This window comes from Abramis brama (genome assembly GCF_963993115.1).
Source record: "Abramis brama genome assembly, chromosome: 25".
Lineage (NCBI taxonomy): Eukaryota > Metazoa > Chordata > Actinopteri > Cypriniformes > Leuciscidae > Abramis > Abramis brama.
Genome location: NC_139987.1, coordinates 19,947,552 through 19,963,046, shown reverse-complemented (window position 1 = coordinate 19,963,046; position 15,495 = coordinate 19,947,552). Strand labels below are relative to the sequence as shown.

The following is a 15,495-nucleotide window of genomic DNA, read 5'->3' as shown; positions in this document are numbered from 1 at the left end:
ATTTGACTCCTGAGTAAATTTGTGCATATGAAAAGCTTTATACTTAAACTTTTAATGTTCTGGCAACTGTTTAATTATAAAAACAAACATGGACGTGTTGGTTTCATAATGTAATTTATTTAATAACAAACAAAATGATCATTTGAAAATCAATAGCAATTTACAGTGAGCAAACAGCCCTAAACTTTGAAAATTATTACAATTTAGTTTTAATATGTACTATCCCACCGTAAATACACACAACCAGATCTTACTTCACACACTAAGAATAAAATCATGAATGTTCATTTCAGGAATGAATGGTGAAATGAAGTCTTGAAGCATGATTTTAGATAGTGAAAAACAAAACAACTAAATCTGAGAACTAATTTTTAATCAATCACCCAGGTATCAAAGTTATATCTTATCTATCAAATAAGATCATAAGAAATGGAAAGAGCATTATCTCTAAAACATGGCATGGGCTCCGTGCCATTTAAATTCTCCTGAGATAAACACAGATTTTCTTATCAAGCTGACTAATGGGGTTTTGTGCTTGTGGATGTTCTGACTCCTGAGTCCCAGCACAGCGTGAGCACCGACCCGACAAAGCAGTCTTCTTAACACCACCTGATCTGCTACACCGCATGCCAGACAGAAACTACAAGAGAGACTGTTGAACCAGAATATTACAAACAATAGAACTACGATGATTTCATGGCTCAGGGTTAATTAAGCATTGCAGGAAACTAATGAGTAAAATCTTGATCTTCATGATGCTTTAGCTTTTAAATGCAGAGAAAATTGGCTGCTCCGGCCATTATCCATCTGTAAAAGATCATACAAAAACATGTCAATTAATATATATATATATAATTTTTTCAAGATTCTTTAATATATAGAAAGTGTACAAATACAAATACACCGTTGAAATTATTCAACCCCCATTGCAAATCAGGGTTATTGGCAAAATTTACAGACATTCAGCTGTTTGCAATGAACAAATCAAACAAAAGTAATTGAAATAGCTCAACACAACAAATGTTTCAAGTGTTTTCCCCAAATTCAACTGAAAATGCAACTTTAAATGACTTCTGCAGTCTCAAAATTATTCAACCCCAAATTTGTTACATTTATACAGTGCTTTTCTCAGCACTCAAAGCGCTTTACATAGAAGGGGGGAATCTCCTCAACCACCACCAATGTTCAGCATCCACCTGCGTCAAAACGCCCACCACACACCAGCTTATTGGTGGAGAGGAGACAGAGTGATGAAGCCAATCAGTATATATATAGGGATGATTAGGAGGCCATGATGGATGGGGGACAATGGGCAAATTTGGCCAGGATTCCGGGGTTACACATTTTTAATGACCACAGAGAGTCAGGACCTAGGTTTAACGTCTCAAACGGTGCTTTTTGACAGTATAGTGTCCCTGTCCCACACAGACCACAGGGTGAGCACTCCCTCATTAACACCTCCAGCAGCAACCTAGTTTTCCCAGGAGGTCTCCCATCCAGGTACTACCAATACCAGGTACTCAAATCCCACCAGAGATTTTCTATGGGGTTCAATTAGGGGTTCTATAGGATTTCCTGATACTTCAATGAATCCATTTTGCCTTCCACACGCTGCAGGTTTCCAGTGCCAGAGAATGCAAAGCAGCCCCAGAGCATCACCGAGCCCCACCATGCTTAACTGTAGACAGTGTGTTATTTTCAACATATGCTTCATTCTTTTTTCTCCAGACATACCACTGATCCAAAGGGCTGAAAAGTTCTGAAATGTTTCATTGCTTCACAGAACAGAATCTCAAAACCTCTGTGGCTTATTTATATGATTATGAGCACTTTTCATGTGCTTTTGTTTTGGGTCAGTAGTGGTGTACGTCTTGGAGTTCTGACATGGAAACCGCATGCGTTAATGCGTGCCTTTCTGTGCAAGCTGAAACTTCAGTCACTCTTCACACTTCAGCCACCAAGTCTTGCTGCAGGTCTTTTGCAGTCACTCGAGGGTTTTTCTGAACCTGCCTTCTCAGAAATATGGTTGCAGCCGTTAATATCTTCCTTTTTCTGCCCCACCCAGGTAGTGAAACCACTGTTCCTTTCACTTTTAACTTTTGAACTTCTCTTTTTATATCCTGTTCCTTGTTTGTGAAGGGTGATGATATCTTCTCTTATCTTTTTGGACCACTCTTTTGACTTTGTCACATTTGACTGCATGTTAGAAATATGTCTCTCAACAAACCTAGCCAGTTCAGATATTTCATGTGCTCTAACTCAAGTACACCTGTTGCAACTAATGAAGCCCTTGATTAGTTTCATCAGGTGTGCTTGAGACAACACCTGTTTTGCAGATTTGTGCTGTTGTGAGGGATTCTATTCAGGGGGTTGAACAATTTTGAGACTGCAGAAGTCACTGAAAGTTGCATTTTCAGTTGAAACATTTGTTGTGTTGAACTATTTCAGAAAAAATCCTGAAAAAATTAATCACAGTTTCCACAAAAATGTGACACTGAATCCGAGAGCATTGGAATAAATTACATTTTAAATTATATAAAAATAGAAAAACAGTTATTTTAAATAACTATTACTATTTTTACAGTATTTTCTATCAAAAAATGCAGCCTTGGTAAGCATAAGAGGCTTTCAAAAACATTACAAAAATCTTACTGACCCCAAATTTTTGATCAAAATAAAAAAAAATATTGTTATAACTTTAATAGCAATGATCTAAATCTAAAGTGTAGTGATCATCAAAGAAATTTTAAAATGAAAAATGTGTCAATTAATAAAAATGAACAACTTTCTGAGAATTTCAAAAGGGGTAAAGGAATAAAACATTTTATTATATAGCTGTAAATATATTATATAAATATATTTAACATTTTATATATTAACTTATTATTATATATAAATACATTTAATACCAATTATCTAAATCTTTGATGGTGTTTAGTGTGTATGTGTGCACTTACCATGACATCACTTCCTTTGATTCCTCCCTTTCCTCTCTTCCTGAAAGCCTCTTGAGTTGGTTGTTGTCCTCAGCTTCCAAACACATACACATATACACTTTACAAGGTTTCACCAAATATTATGCATCCATGCAGTGCCACTACATTGAGATAAGGAGAATATTTACCTGACACCGGCCCCTCTATTTCATCCAGGAGATTGATGGTAGAGTTTGCAGAGCCCAGACTGAGAGGAAGTCAAGGAACAAACACACTACAGGTTTAATACTACAAACTAGCTAATTCTAAGATGAATTTGAAAACTAGCACTTTTAACTTTGGGCATTCGTACAATAGGCTACATGATCAAAAAATCATATTCAGACACACACATTAGCATGAAGCTAACAGCTAGACTAAGAAAGATCCAGAAATACAAATGTATGAACACCTCCTTTACACAACATACATAGGTGCTAACTTCAGGCAGCGACTGTCTGGGCTGGACATATGAGGATATGACTGATGTTTGGGCAGAGCTCGCTTTTTGGACTTCTTCCTTCTGGTCTTCTCCGAGAATGATCTAGCAATTTCAAAAAGCTTCTTCCTTGTAGCTGTGGGTAATAATACAGTGGTCAGAAGGGGATGAGAGCTTAAGCAATTTGATAAGTTTTACGCTTTAGGTCTGCGTTCTCTTACATTTGCCCATGTGCTTGAGTTTCTCCAGGAATAAGGCATCATCAGAGACAGATGAACAGGCCTCCTCAGACCCCGAGCCACAGTTATCACCTACATCAAGAGTCAGACATGAGCATGTCAACATTTGTTCGTAAAGAAGGTTGAGTAAATGATGACAGAATTTTGAATCTATTTCTTGAACTCTTCTTTAAAGGTACAGTAGCAAAAACAACCACATTTTTTTATATTTTTACACATATTTTACATTGTAGCAGCACCTCTCTTCCCAGTCTGTCAGTAATGCTCTGTTTAGCTCTATAGAGAGCAACAGTCGGTTTCCGCAAGTAAAAATATTCATTTTCTTCATAGGGAAATTGATTTTGACCAATATCTTACAAGCCTTTAAAGACAGACCTACAATGAGCTACGAGGTCATTTATCCATGATATTTGCTTCTGCTGAATATGTCAGCCCGCATTATTACAGCTTCTTTTTTTTTAAATAATCGTATTTAACAGCAGAATTCCTAGTGAAAAACTACATTACCCATAATGCTGTCAGAAAATTACACCATTCAGTGAGTCGAAAAAAGCAACATGCGCCAAAAGATCTCTTAAGCTCCGCCCACTCCCATGAAGCACTGTGAATGACGTAATCGAGTCGATCTCTCTAAGCTCTCAAAATACTTAAATATTTGTATGTATATATATATATATATATATATATATATATATATATATATATATATATATATATACATACAGACCCTTTCCAAAAAATTAGAATATCATGGAAAAGTTTATTTATTTCCATAATTCCATTCAAAACGTTAAACTTCCATAGATTATAGATTCAGGGCCCACAACTTAAACGATTTCAAGTATTTAGTTGTTTATTTGTACATAATTTGGGCTTCCAGCTCATAAAACCCACGAAAACAGGATTTCAAAAAATTAGAATATTACATGAAATCACACAGTAATTACACAGTGATACCATGGTCATTGAACCAGGTTTTGGTTCTTTTGGCAGTGTGGGCAGGTGCAAATCCTGCTGGAAAATGAAGGAAGCATGAAGTGCTCTGAAAATGTCCTGGTAGACGGCTGCGTTGAGTGGACAGCACAGTGGACTAACACCAGCCGATGACATGGCTCCCCAAACCAACACAGACTGTGGAAACTTCACACTGGACTTCAAGCGTCTTGGATTGTGTGCCTCTCCATTCTTCCTCCAGACTCTGGGACTTTGGTTTCCAAATGAGATGCAAAATTTGCTCTCATCAGAAAAGAGGACTTTGGTCCACTGTGCTTTATTAAATCCAGAGTCAACGCAGCCGTCTACCAGGACATTTCCAGAGCACTTCATGCTTCCTTCATTTTCCAGCAGGATTTGCATCTGCCCACACTGCCAAAATAACCAAAACCTGGTTCAATGACCATGGTATCACTGTGTAATTACTGTGTGATTTCATGTAATATTCTAATTTTTTGAAATCCTGTTTTCGTGGGTTTTATGAGCTGGAAGCCCAAATTATGTACAAATAAATAACTAAATACTTGAAATCGTTTAAGTTGTGGGCCCTGAATCTATAATCTATGGAAGTTTAACGTTTTGAATGGAATTATGGAAATAAACTTTTCCATGATATTCAAATTTTTTGGAAAGGGTCTGTATATGTATATATATATATATGCATATTTTGCAATAAACTTAATATATATTGTTTATAAAATCAATATAAAATCAACATTTGTACATTTCTCCATTGTTTTTTCGATTCGGTTATGCTGTGGGATTCATGGGATTGTAGTTCTTTCCCTCACTAAAGCCATTAAGTACACAGGAATAAGCCTTATTCCTTGTACCTTGGTATTTTTGTCCTGATTTTCTAAAACTTTTTTGCTTCAAATCATAGTTTGTAATGTTATGATTCACCTCGTAGCTGATTGGCTTGGTTCATGGCTTATAACTCTTTAGCATGACTTTTTTTTTAAAATGCATATGGGAAGAATTAATGGAAAAAATACCAAAGGGGGGGGGGGGGGGTGGGAACTGTTGAACTCTATGAAGCCCCTCCTTCCAAGTAAGTGCCACTTGATCTGATTGCTCGGCTTAGCTGAATTAATGTGTTGTGATTGGTCAACCGCTTGTTTTGGAAATGTCACGCCCATTACTATAACCGTGAGTTTTAACACACTACTAACGCAACTCAACCAGGCCATGCCCCTTTTGCGTATGCCTTGGGCGGGAATTACTTAAATGAGGAATATTGTGACGTGTACGTTCCTGGAGGAAAACTCAAGACTATAATCGAGGCGTTTCAGGGAGTTCAGAAACAGTGCGCACTGAGAATAAATCCCTTTAGAGTGACTTTACAGACCTTTTTCAAGCTCAAACAGCATTACACACTAAAGCAGGTTTGAAAACGCAAAAAAAGCATAATAGGTAGCATAATAATGGAGAATATGATTTATGTGGCGGCACAAACAGGTTCTGATGAAGCTTCCTGTCCGTGTATGTGTGGCAGAGCGTGTGGCTGATGGATGAAGATGAAGGGAATCTACCTTCGGTGGAGTTCTCTGTGCAAGCGGATGAATGACCACACTTTGTTTTCTCGCACCTCTGACGATCTAAAACACAGCAGGCAACAGGGTCACTGAGGGCAGGTGAAGATCAGCCGCTCCAGAGTGAGTGGAGACGGTGGACTGAACAACACAACACTGCACACTGTGTGTTAGGAATGAAAGCTGTTCACACACACACCTGGGGTTAATTCAAAATGCATTTTAGCAGAATGACAGAAGCGATGGTTTACAAATATGAGAATGAAAAACATTGCAAATCTTTTTGCAATGAAAAGGGAATATAGAAAATGTAGTACTTGATTACATTTATTTTCATTTTATTTGTATGACGCTTTTCATATTAGAAATCATTACAAAAAGGAGGAAAGGTGAGGAAGAAATCTGGTACCAAAAAATGGTAAAGACTGCAAAAAAGATGCTTGACTGAAGATGAAGATGAATTCTTTACCATGAATGAAAGGTTTTCCTCACATGGAGAAATCCAAACATTATTTCATCCTAAGTGAAGTATGTTTGAAAAATGAGTGTTTGTGTGACAATGTGTTTTTTTCTGTTGTTTCTGACCTAGTTACAATACAGCTTTTGGGTGGAAAAATATCTGAAAAATGGCCCACTAGCTACTGGAATAAAAAAAAAAAATCCACTTTATTCACTTAAAAAATTGCTAGAAAATTTGAATTAGGTTTAGTCTATAGTAAGCATAACTTGTATTTAAATTAGAATTTAATTAAATATAAATACATTAATATTAATATAGTAATATAAGTGAGTAAAATACAAGTATACTTTTCATTTAATTGTAATTTAAAGTCGACATGAAATTCATCCTATTTTGTAAATGCATATTATTGATCTTAATGTGAGCGATTTATCCATGCATATTCACCCATGTTTGTTTACTTCTTTATTTATTTGGCCTTGTTATTTTTTTTATTGAATGTCATATCCCCAAAAAAATCAGTTGCCACTTCCGTCACATTGTGACTTTAAGAACAATAGAAGGCAATATGAAATTCACATTGAGGTCCTCATATCATATCATATATATATGTGTGTGTGTGTGTGTGTGTGTACCTATCTCCAGAGCTATGAGGAAGTCTCTGTTACGCTGTAGCTCTTTCATGAACTCCTGATTCTGCAGGAAAAGGGCGATTCTCTCGTCCTCCAAGTACTGTTTCAACTTCCTGTCCTGTTCAGATGACCAAACACTGCCTGACAGGGCACCACTGCTGGACGAGAGCTGCGTCAGGGATGACAGGGAGGAAGAGGAGGAGGAGGAAGGCTGAGACAAGCTGCTCTGAGAACGCTGTGGAGGGACAAAATTCACCAAGGACATTTTTTACTGAAATGGCATTAAAAAAAACAACAACCATGAGATGATTGATTTGCTTTGTCTGGCCTTAAAGCTAGTGAATTTAGACATGTAATGCTTGTTTTTAGATGTAATGCTTGTTTTTGTAAACTCATGATATTTGTGTATTTTATTGAAAGATATTGTGCCTGAAAAAATGCTACAAATGTATTATATGTACTGTATTGTCACTGTATATAAATCTGGTGAATCTGGACGGAGGGTTGTTGAATCTGCATTTGAATCTAAATCAATATCTTTGAATCTGGATCTAAATGCCCGTCATTGTAAACACATGATATTTAGCCATGATTTGCATGCTAGTAATTTGTAAATCTACCTGAATACTCTCTGACTGCTGAGGCAGGATCCGCAGGAAGTCATCGGGGAGGTTGCCTAGTAACGGTGGATTCCAGTTCCTGTATCTTCCGACCTGCTGATGCCCAGGAGGGGGATAATCATCAAACCTGGAAAAATGAGGAGGATTAAAAAAACAACAAAAAAAAACTAATTCTTCTTCTGAAACACACACCTGAAATTAGAAAGGCCTGATGGGATCCTCAGCTTGTGATTTATATCATTTATAAGACACTGTTGTTTATTGAGTTCATACACTAATAGATAGCTATGTTTCCATCCACACTTTGCCAAGATGTGCATAAAAACTTGTGCACTCAATTAAGGTGGATACATTTTTATGCAATAAGAAGACATGCGCATAAATTACAACTGGAAACACATTTGCCAAATAAAACCCTTGATGTGCAAACAAAAATAAAAATAAAATAGATGTGATTGGACTAACAATTGGACCAATCGCATTAATCGTGCACACATTGTTTTAGTCATTCTGAAATGCCTGAGCCAAAGTCTGTCATTAAAATGATTTAGTATTATTACCTCACAAAACTGTCTCACAAGATTATGTTCCCAAACATCAGGCATCCACCTCTGACATGACAGCATTTCTTGTAGGCTATTTTGTCTTGTATTATTAAATCATTTCTTATGTAGGACATAAAGAGTGACAGTGGCTTCCCCCTTTGCAGCAACTTTCAATTTTATTATTATTCATTTGTGCCAGTTTCCCAGATTATTTGTTCTCTTGAACACATGAGAAATGAAATGGCGCTTTATTCACAAATGTTTTATGCAATATTCGAATTTTCCGCATAAATTCACAGGGCTGCCAACTTTTGAGTTTAGCTTTTGAGTTGGGGGGGGGGGGGGGTATTTTAAAGTCGTTTTTTTTGCGCACAAAAAGTATTCTCGTCGCTTGATAATCTTAAGGTTGAGCCACTGTAGTCACTTGGACTATTTTAACAATGTCTTTACTAACTTTTCTGGGATGGCAGATATCGAGCCTATGAAGGAGTGAGCCAGCTCTCAGATTTCATCACAAATATCTTAATTTGTGTTCCGAAGATGAACAAAAGTCTTACGGGGTTGGAACAACACGAGGGTGAGTAATTACTGACAAAATTTTCATTTTTGGGTGAACTAACCCTTTGAGACTCTTTATTATATAGAGGAAGTCTATGGGAATTTGGGCCTGCCTGAAAGTCCGATATGGGAATTCCATAAATCAGATCAGTTAGAAAATATATAGCACACAGAGTCAGAACAGCCTGAAGGTCTGTGGCGAGATTGGTGGTCAAATAGCTTGAAAATTAATTTGAGAAATTTGGTCTCAGAAGAAGAAGAAAGGCTTAAATGGTAGATAAGCCAAACCAACATAAGCAACAAAGTGAACACAGACACAACATCTCTCACAGATTTGAGTCTATTAAACTATTATTAACAGTAATTTCTTCCACCAGAAAACCCGGTTGGATGTTCTTCTTGCCTTGGTGGTGGTGTGGATGGAACATCTGCGGGATGTTTTCTGTCATAGATGTGCATGTCATAGGAGGGCGGAGCGTAGACGGGCGGAGGCTCCTCATCTGAGCTGTCCGGCTCCAGCGTTCTCCCCAGGATCTGCAGGTTAGAAGGAAAGATTGTTTTGTGCATCAAGATCTAAAAATGCCAAACTTTTAGTCTCAACAGATCTAAACAGAAGTTTCTAGACTAACCTCTGGAGGAATGCTGTCCTCAGAATCCGAGCTGTCATCCGTGGCTTGGCTGTCCAAGCTCATCTGCAGGAGCTGGTCAATGGTGGAGTCGACAGCACCTTGGTTAGCCCTCAAGACACACTCGATAACCTCAGGCTCCATGCTGGGGAACATGGTCTTAAAGTCATCCATAGCTTGGCTAAACTCCAGACGCCGGACCTGACGTGGAGGCCTCCTGTTATTGAGCTCCCCTGAGGCAGCGTCGCCTCCTCGTGTACCGCTGCCATGGTTACTGTTCGCGTTACTCCGGCGGAAAAGGCTGGTCATCGTTTACAGAACCTCCCTTCCACTCAAAACTGCCCATCCACTGCAGTGGCTCCACCCCTTGACCTATGCACCGCCTCCAGCCACGCCCCTTATCCACTCATGATGCCCCTGGAGGTGAGCTTCAGTATATAGAGGAGCACCATTGGATAAACTTTTCTTCGGCTGCTGATAGCTGAGACTCAACCACATCCAGGACTGGCTGGGCTTCCCAGAATGCCTTGCTCTCACTCTCTCAATCCCCCTCAAGTCAAAGGACGAACAGCGGCCCACTCCTGAAGACCTACATCAGAACAGCAAAATGTTAACCACTGATATTTTATTCAGTAAAAGGATAGTATTAAAGTTGCATTAAGATTTGTTTATATAAATGCATAAGGGATAGTTTACATACTGTAACTGAACATAATTTTAATCAATATTTTTGTTTTCACTAGTATTATAAATGGTCCAGCGGTGTGAAAATGTATTTTTTTAAGGGTGCAAATATTCCAAGAAGTCTTATTTAATATGAGCAGTTATTTTAGAAATATTTAGACTATTATAGTTTTTATTACTATTTAAATGAGCTTTTATTTTTATATTTTCAGTTTTCATTTTGGTTTAAGTTTTAGTAATCTGGTATGTGCTTTTGTCACTTTTATTTATTTAAAAAAATATTTCTATATAATTCATTTAGTTTCATTTTAGCTATTTCAGAACTTTAACTTGTTGCCAAAACAACATTTCTAATTTTCATTCTTTGTTTCCCATTTTATTTTATTTCAATTCAAAACATTGTTTAATAGTTTTAGTTAACAAAAACAACACTGAATTTGATATATGTACATATATCTTATTTATTTACCTTTTGATAGATTCTATAGTATTCATTGGTTTTAACATCACATCAGTGCAAGAGGGATTGACAATTGTCTTTGATTTTCACATAAATATGAATGAATTAACATAAAGGATGAACAAATAATACATTCAACACATGAAATATTGTCTCAAAATTCATATTACCCTCAAATTATTTCAGGGTAACATGAATTGATTCGGAAACATTTTAATTAATGTAAGAAAATGTATTATTTTAGATCACAAAGCATAGACACACGAACAGCATGAGTCATACATGTGGACGGCCCTCATTGGACATTAAATGGATCAGGATCATTAACAAACAAGGCTTCCAAAAAAGACAGGATAGGTTTTAAACTCTTTAAAGGGCACATTTTTCCCTCCCTCAATGCATGGCCGGACATACATCATCATATATGTGCAGTGTGCTTCACGTGCCCAAATATGTATCTGTTTCCTACCTACTGTCTGTCTGCAGAGGAGATGCAGGCTCACACCAAAAGATCCACCAGGAAGCGACTACAGCCAGCAAGATAAACCTTTAGCTTCCATCACAGGCTGCGGGCTCCTCCATAAAATCCACCATCGGAGAGGTTCGGATATCCCTCGCTCCCATTTTCATCTCTCCACATTAATCTGCACCTAAAACCAAACAGGCAGCACTAAATATAGCCACAGACTCTGGCACAGTTCGCCAGCGAGCGCAGGAACTGTAGCAGCTTAGTGATGTGTCTCTGAAGAAGGGAGGCTGTGCCCTTGTGAATAACATACAGCAGAATGCTGACGTCATCCATAGTTAATACGCCTGCTGAGCTGATATCTGTTAAGCAGGGGTCTGTGTGACCCACTGAGACGGATTAGAGACCCGGAGGAATGCCGGATCTGATTGATAACAGTGAAACAGATCTCAGCATGGCAGATGTGTCATGATAATGGGGGCAATCATCCTTCTAGAACAACACAGGAAAGCTTGTTATTTGAAATTACGGCTATCATCAACAGTCAATATGATCAGAGCCTGCTGGTCTTGTATCCATGGCAACCCTCACGACTATCAATCCCGCTGTCGTTGGACCCTCAGAGTAAGTGATTTGTTAAAGGAGCTCAGAATAAACAACAGCAGCGGTCGTCAAAATGGCCGAACCCAATTAAACGCTTCAATCAATCTTGCAGTTAGTCAGAAACACTTGATGCGAGATCAATAAAGATTCAGATACAAAACTAAAACCGAATCGAATCAGATGAAGGTCAAACCTGGGGTCAAGACGTCATTCCCACTACAGGTCATTTAAAGAGGACCTATTATGCTTTTTTACATTTTCAACTTTGTTTAGTGTGTAACGCCTCGATTAGAGTCTTGAGTTTTCTTCCGGGAACGTACACGTCACAAAAAAGCGGCGGGGCCTGGATGAGTTGTGTTAGTATTGCGTTTAAATTTGCGGTTATGGTAAGGGGTGTGACATTTGCAAAACAAACGATCGACCAATCACAATACACTGGTCTAGCCGACCAATCAGAGCACATTGCGCTTTTCGGACGTAAATAAACAGAGCGTTACTGACAGACTGGGAAGAGAGGTGCTGCAGTCTGCAATGTAAAATATGTGAAAAATAATGTCGTTTTGAATATTCAAGAACAAAAACCTATTCTTGTACACCCCCAAAATCCCCAAATCGTAGTATGTTGAAATAAGTATTCCAAAGATACCCGGATTGTCTTCTATTTCCGGTTAGTGCACACTCTAACAGCTAATATTGCCCACAACCCTTTGCACGTTGGACAAGGATTCGATTAAAACTACAAGTACATAAAAAGTGTTACAAATTTACTACAAACATGGCGGACGTGCAATACCGACGGTGAAGTAGTAAAGTGCTATCGGAATAATCATAGACACGAGTTTCCTAGTTAAAAACTGGACACGAACGCCTCCTCAAGTCGTATTTACCACTTTTTCTACAACAGCTACAGTACATCGCCTTGTCTTGTTGTTAAAGTAGTGCATGATTATGTTTACATATATGAATAATAATTTGAAGTGTATTGTATGTTCTATACACAGCAAAAATAGCCTGTATTTGACAGAAATTCCAGAATTGTCAGCAAACTGATGATCTAGATAGAGTGTGCCGGGGAATATTTATGATTGTCAATGAATGGGATGCTAAATATAATTTTGGCTTTAATAAGATTTTCCCAATAAATAGGAAAGAATAAACCTGGTGTCCTCCATGATTACTGTTCTTTCCGGGCAAACAAAGTACTTGAATGCGATGAGCTCGTTAATCACAACTTCAGAAGTGGGAAGTAGGTAATTTTCAATAATAATGAATTGGATCGACCAATTTGACTCAAAAGAATTATTCATATGACTTGAAGACTTGACTACTTTTATAATACTTTTATGGTGCTTTTGAAGCTTGAAAGTCTCTGTCTCCAATCATTGTTATACTGCATGGAGAAAAACAAAACAATTAATTATTCAACATGTCACATTTTGTGTTTATGAAAGAAAATCTGTCGCAGATGTTCAGTTCAACATAAGTGTGAAAAAAACAATATCCGATTTTTCATTTTTGGATGAAGTACTCCATTAAAGGATGAACGAACCGTTCTTGGCTCTTTTTGGCAGAGGACATAACTGTGAAGCTGGCCCTGCCATTAATAACAAGATACAAACAACGTTTTTAATGAAATTTAGAAAGTTGTCCCTGCCAAAATGCCTTACTGTATTATGCCAAATTCTGATGCTTTTCTGGCTGATTCAGCATCCAAGAGGAGAGAGAAATCCAAGCGGACAGATTGTGGTGTCTGACAAGAAGAGCTGTTATCACCACAGGAGTCGTCTGTGGGTTAGTGCTTATGTCAGAACACACGCCTGCTGTCTATGTATAAAAGTAGCAGCATGTTCACTGGCACCTCTCTACACTATGCTATCATTAGCCCTAATTGGCCCAAACCTCATTGGCCTCAATTCTAGTAGTCGCTTACACATTTTTTTAATATTTTGTTTGAATTAATTTTAATAGAACAAAATGCAAAATTCATCTATTGCCGATTTTATTGCAAAGATGCATGCATTTCCTCCAAATATTAATAGAAGACTTATTGTAAAGTTTAGCCCAACGAAAAGGGGAACAGTTGCATAGTGTGCACTGAACCAAACGCACGAGCAGGGCTTTGACACTGTACTTGCTCCTGACCTGGTTCTGCTGAGATGGAAGGAGAAAAGAGAAGAAGAGAGGACAGGAAGGAACAGTGCAGAGGCGAGGTGATTTGAAAGTCCACTATTTTAACAATGTCATTTAAACTATTGAAGGCAAGCAGTCAAGTTGCACGTCACCTCAAATAAGAACAACAGAGACCTAATAGGATCTCTGATCTCAGCCGAGCTCTTAAACTAATCCCTAATTTAATGAGACTAAATCAGATATTAGAGGCATATGGTGAGACATTTGGAAGTAAACGGATCCCATCCGAGAATCCTTTGGGAGGCCAAACATCAGTCTGCCATCAGCTAATATGACACCATAAGCAATAGTACTGTGGAAAATGTCAACGTATCACATAGGAGAAATACTGTTCGTTATTATTATTTATATTAACCTACTGGGTAAACGTGATTTCACCAAGTATAATCCTTGATCCTGGAACAACACTCCAATCAACTAATCCGATCTGAGGGATAGTTTTTATTGAGGGAAGTTCATGTCAAGTTTAGGCTTACAACAAGGGTTAGAGAGGCTTCACACCATTCTTATCCACCTATCATTTTCCTCTGATTTTAGGGACAAATTATGGGTAGGGGTATATATATATATATATATAGGCCTATATTTAATTAGTAAAAACAATTTCACACTTAAAGAATGTAAAAAGTATTAATTTTTTTAGCATGTTGACCTTCAGTAAACAAAAATGCAAAATGTTGGACAGATAAATGCTTCATCATATAATCATATTTTTTTGGATAACATTTTGAAAGATCAAAATTCTGGCCCTGTATGATTTAAATTGTTACCTATAGACATAAGTGGACCAGAGACACAGGTGAGTTTTCACAAACTCCATCACGAATACTGTAGTAACATAACAGCACCCTGATTTAAGAGACATGCGCTATATATGGCGTGATTATTAGAACATATCCGCAGGGATAGATTCATTCTTGAGGCCTGACTGAATAGAATTTTAACTGAACAGCGCTTCAATAGTAAATGTATAAATAAAGGCATAATCATCTGGCAGAGACACGAGCGGTCCAGAATGAGGATGAGATCTTACCAGCTGAAGCGATCGTCTCTGATCACATTACTCGATGCTCCATTCCTCCATGTTGTGCTATAAACAGTGATAACAGCACTCAGAGCGTCAGATGGCGAGTCTTTATCGGCTCTTGAGCGCTTGAGCTGTGGGCAGATTATCCTCCTCTCACCGCGCTCAAGAGCATCTAGTGGATACAGGTGAGTAAAGCAACCGCTGAGTTGCTCTACTCACCTTACTTACCAAAGATGAAATCAACTCCTGAGTTTGTAATAAAATATTATATTCATACTTCGGTTATCCTCAATTTCTTAAATATATGGTTAACTTAATGCTAAGTTAATACTAAAAATATCTCTCTCTCTCTCTCTCTCTCTCTCTATATATATATATATAAAAAAGATTTTTGGAAAGAAATTAATATTAACATTTTTATTCAGCAAGGATAAATGAAACTTCAA

The 15,495-nt window shown here is 37.7% G+C and overlaps 1 protein-coding gene across 4 annotated transcripts; it reads right to left on the bottom strand.

Annotated features, from left to right (window-relative positions):
* Positions 1 to 97: 97 nt before the first annotated feature.
* Positions 98 to 15,193, bottom strand: cuedc1a (CUE domain containing 1a). Of its 4 annotated transcripts, none has more exons than XM_084104796.1 (12): positions 15,056 to 15,193; positions 11,233 to 11,413; positions 9,623 to 10,208; positions 9,397 to 9,527; positions 7,891 to 8,017; positions 7,274 to 7,505; positions 6,179 to 6,244; positions 3,636 to 3,725; positions 3,406 to 3,550; positions 3,125 to 3,183; positions 2,958 to 3,030; positions 98 to 807 (listed from the first exon to the last, which is right to left on the bottom strand). In XM_084104796.1, coding segments are annotated over exons 3-12 (1,230 nt in total). In that variant the 5' UTR covers positions 9,929 to 10,208; positions 11,233 to 11,413; positions 15,056 to 15,193; the 3' UTR covers positions 98 to 806. The 4 variants fall into 4 exon arrangements, with proteins under 4 accessions (XP_083960922.1, XP_083960924.1, XP_083960923.1 ...); XM_084104798.1 differs by having other exon boundaries at positions 3,457 to 3,550; XM_084104797.1 differs by having other exon boundaries at positions 11,237 to 11,413.
* Between the last annotated feature and the right edge of the window lie 302 nt (positions 15,194 to 15,495).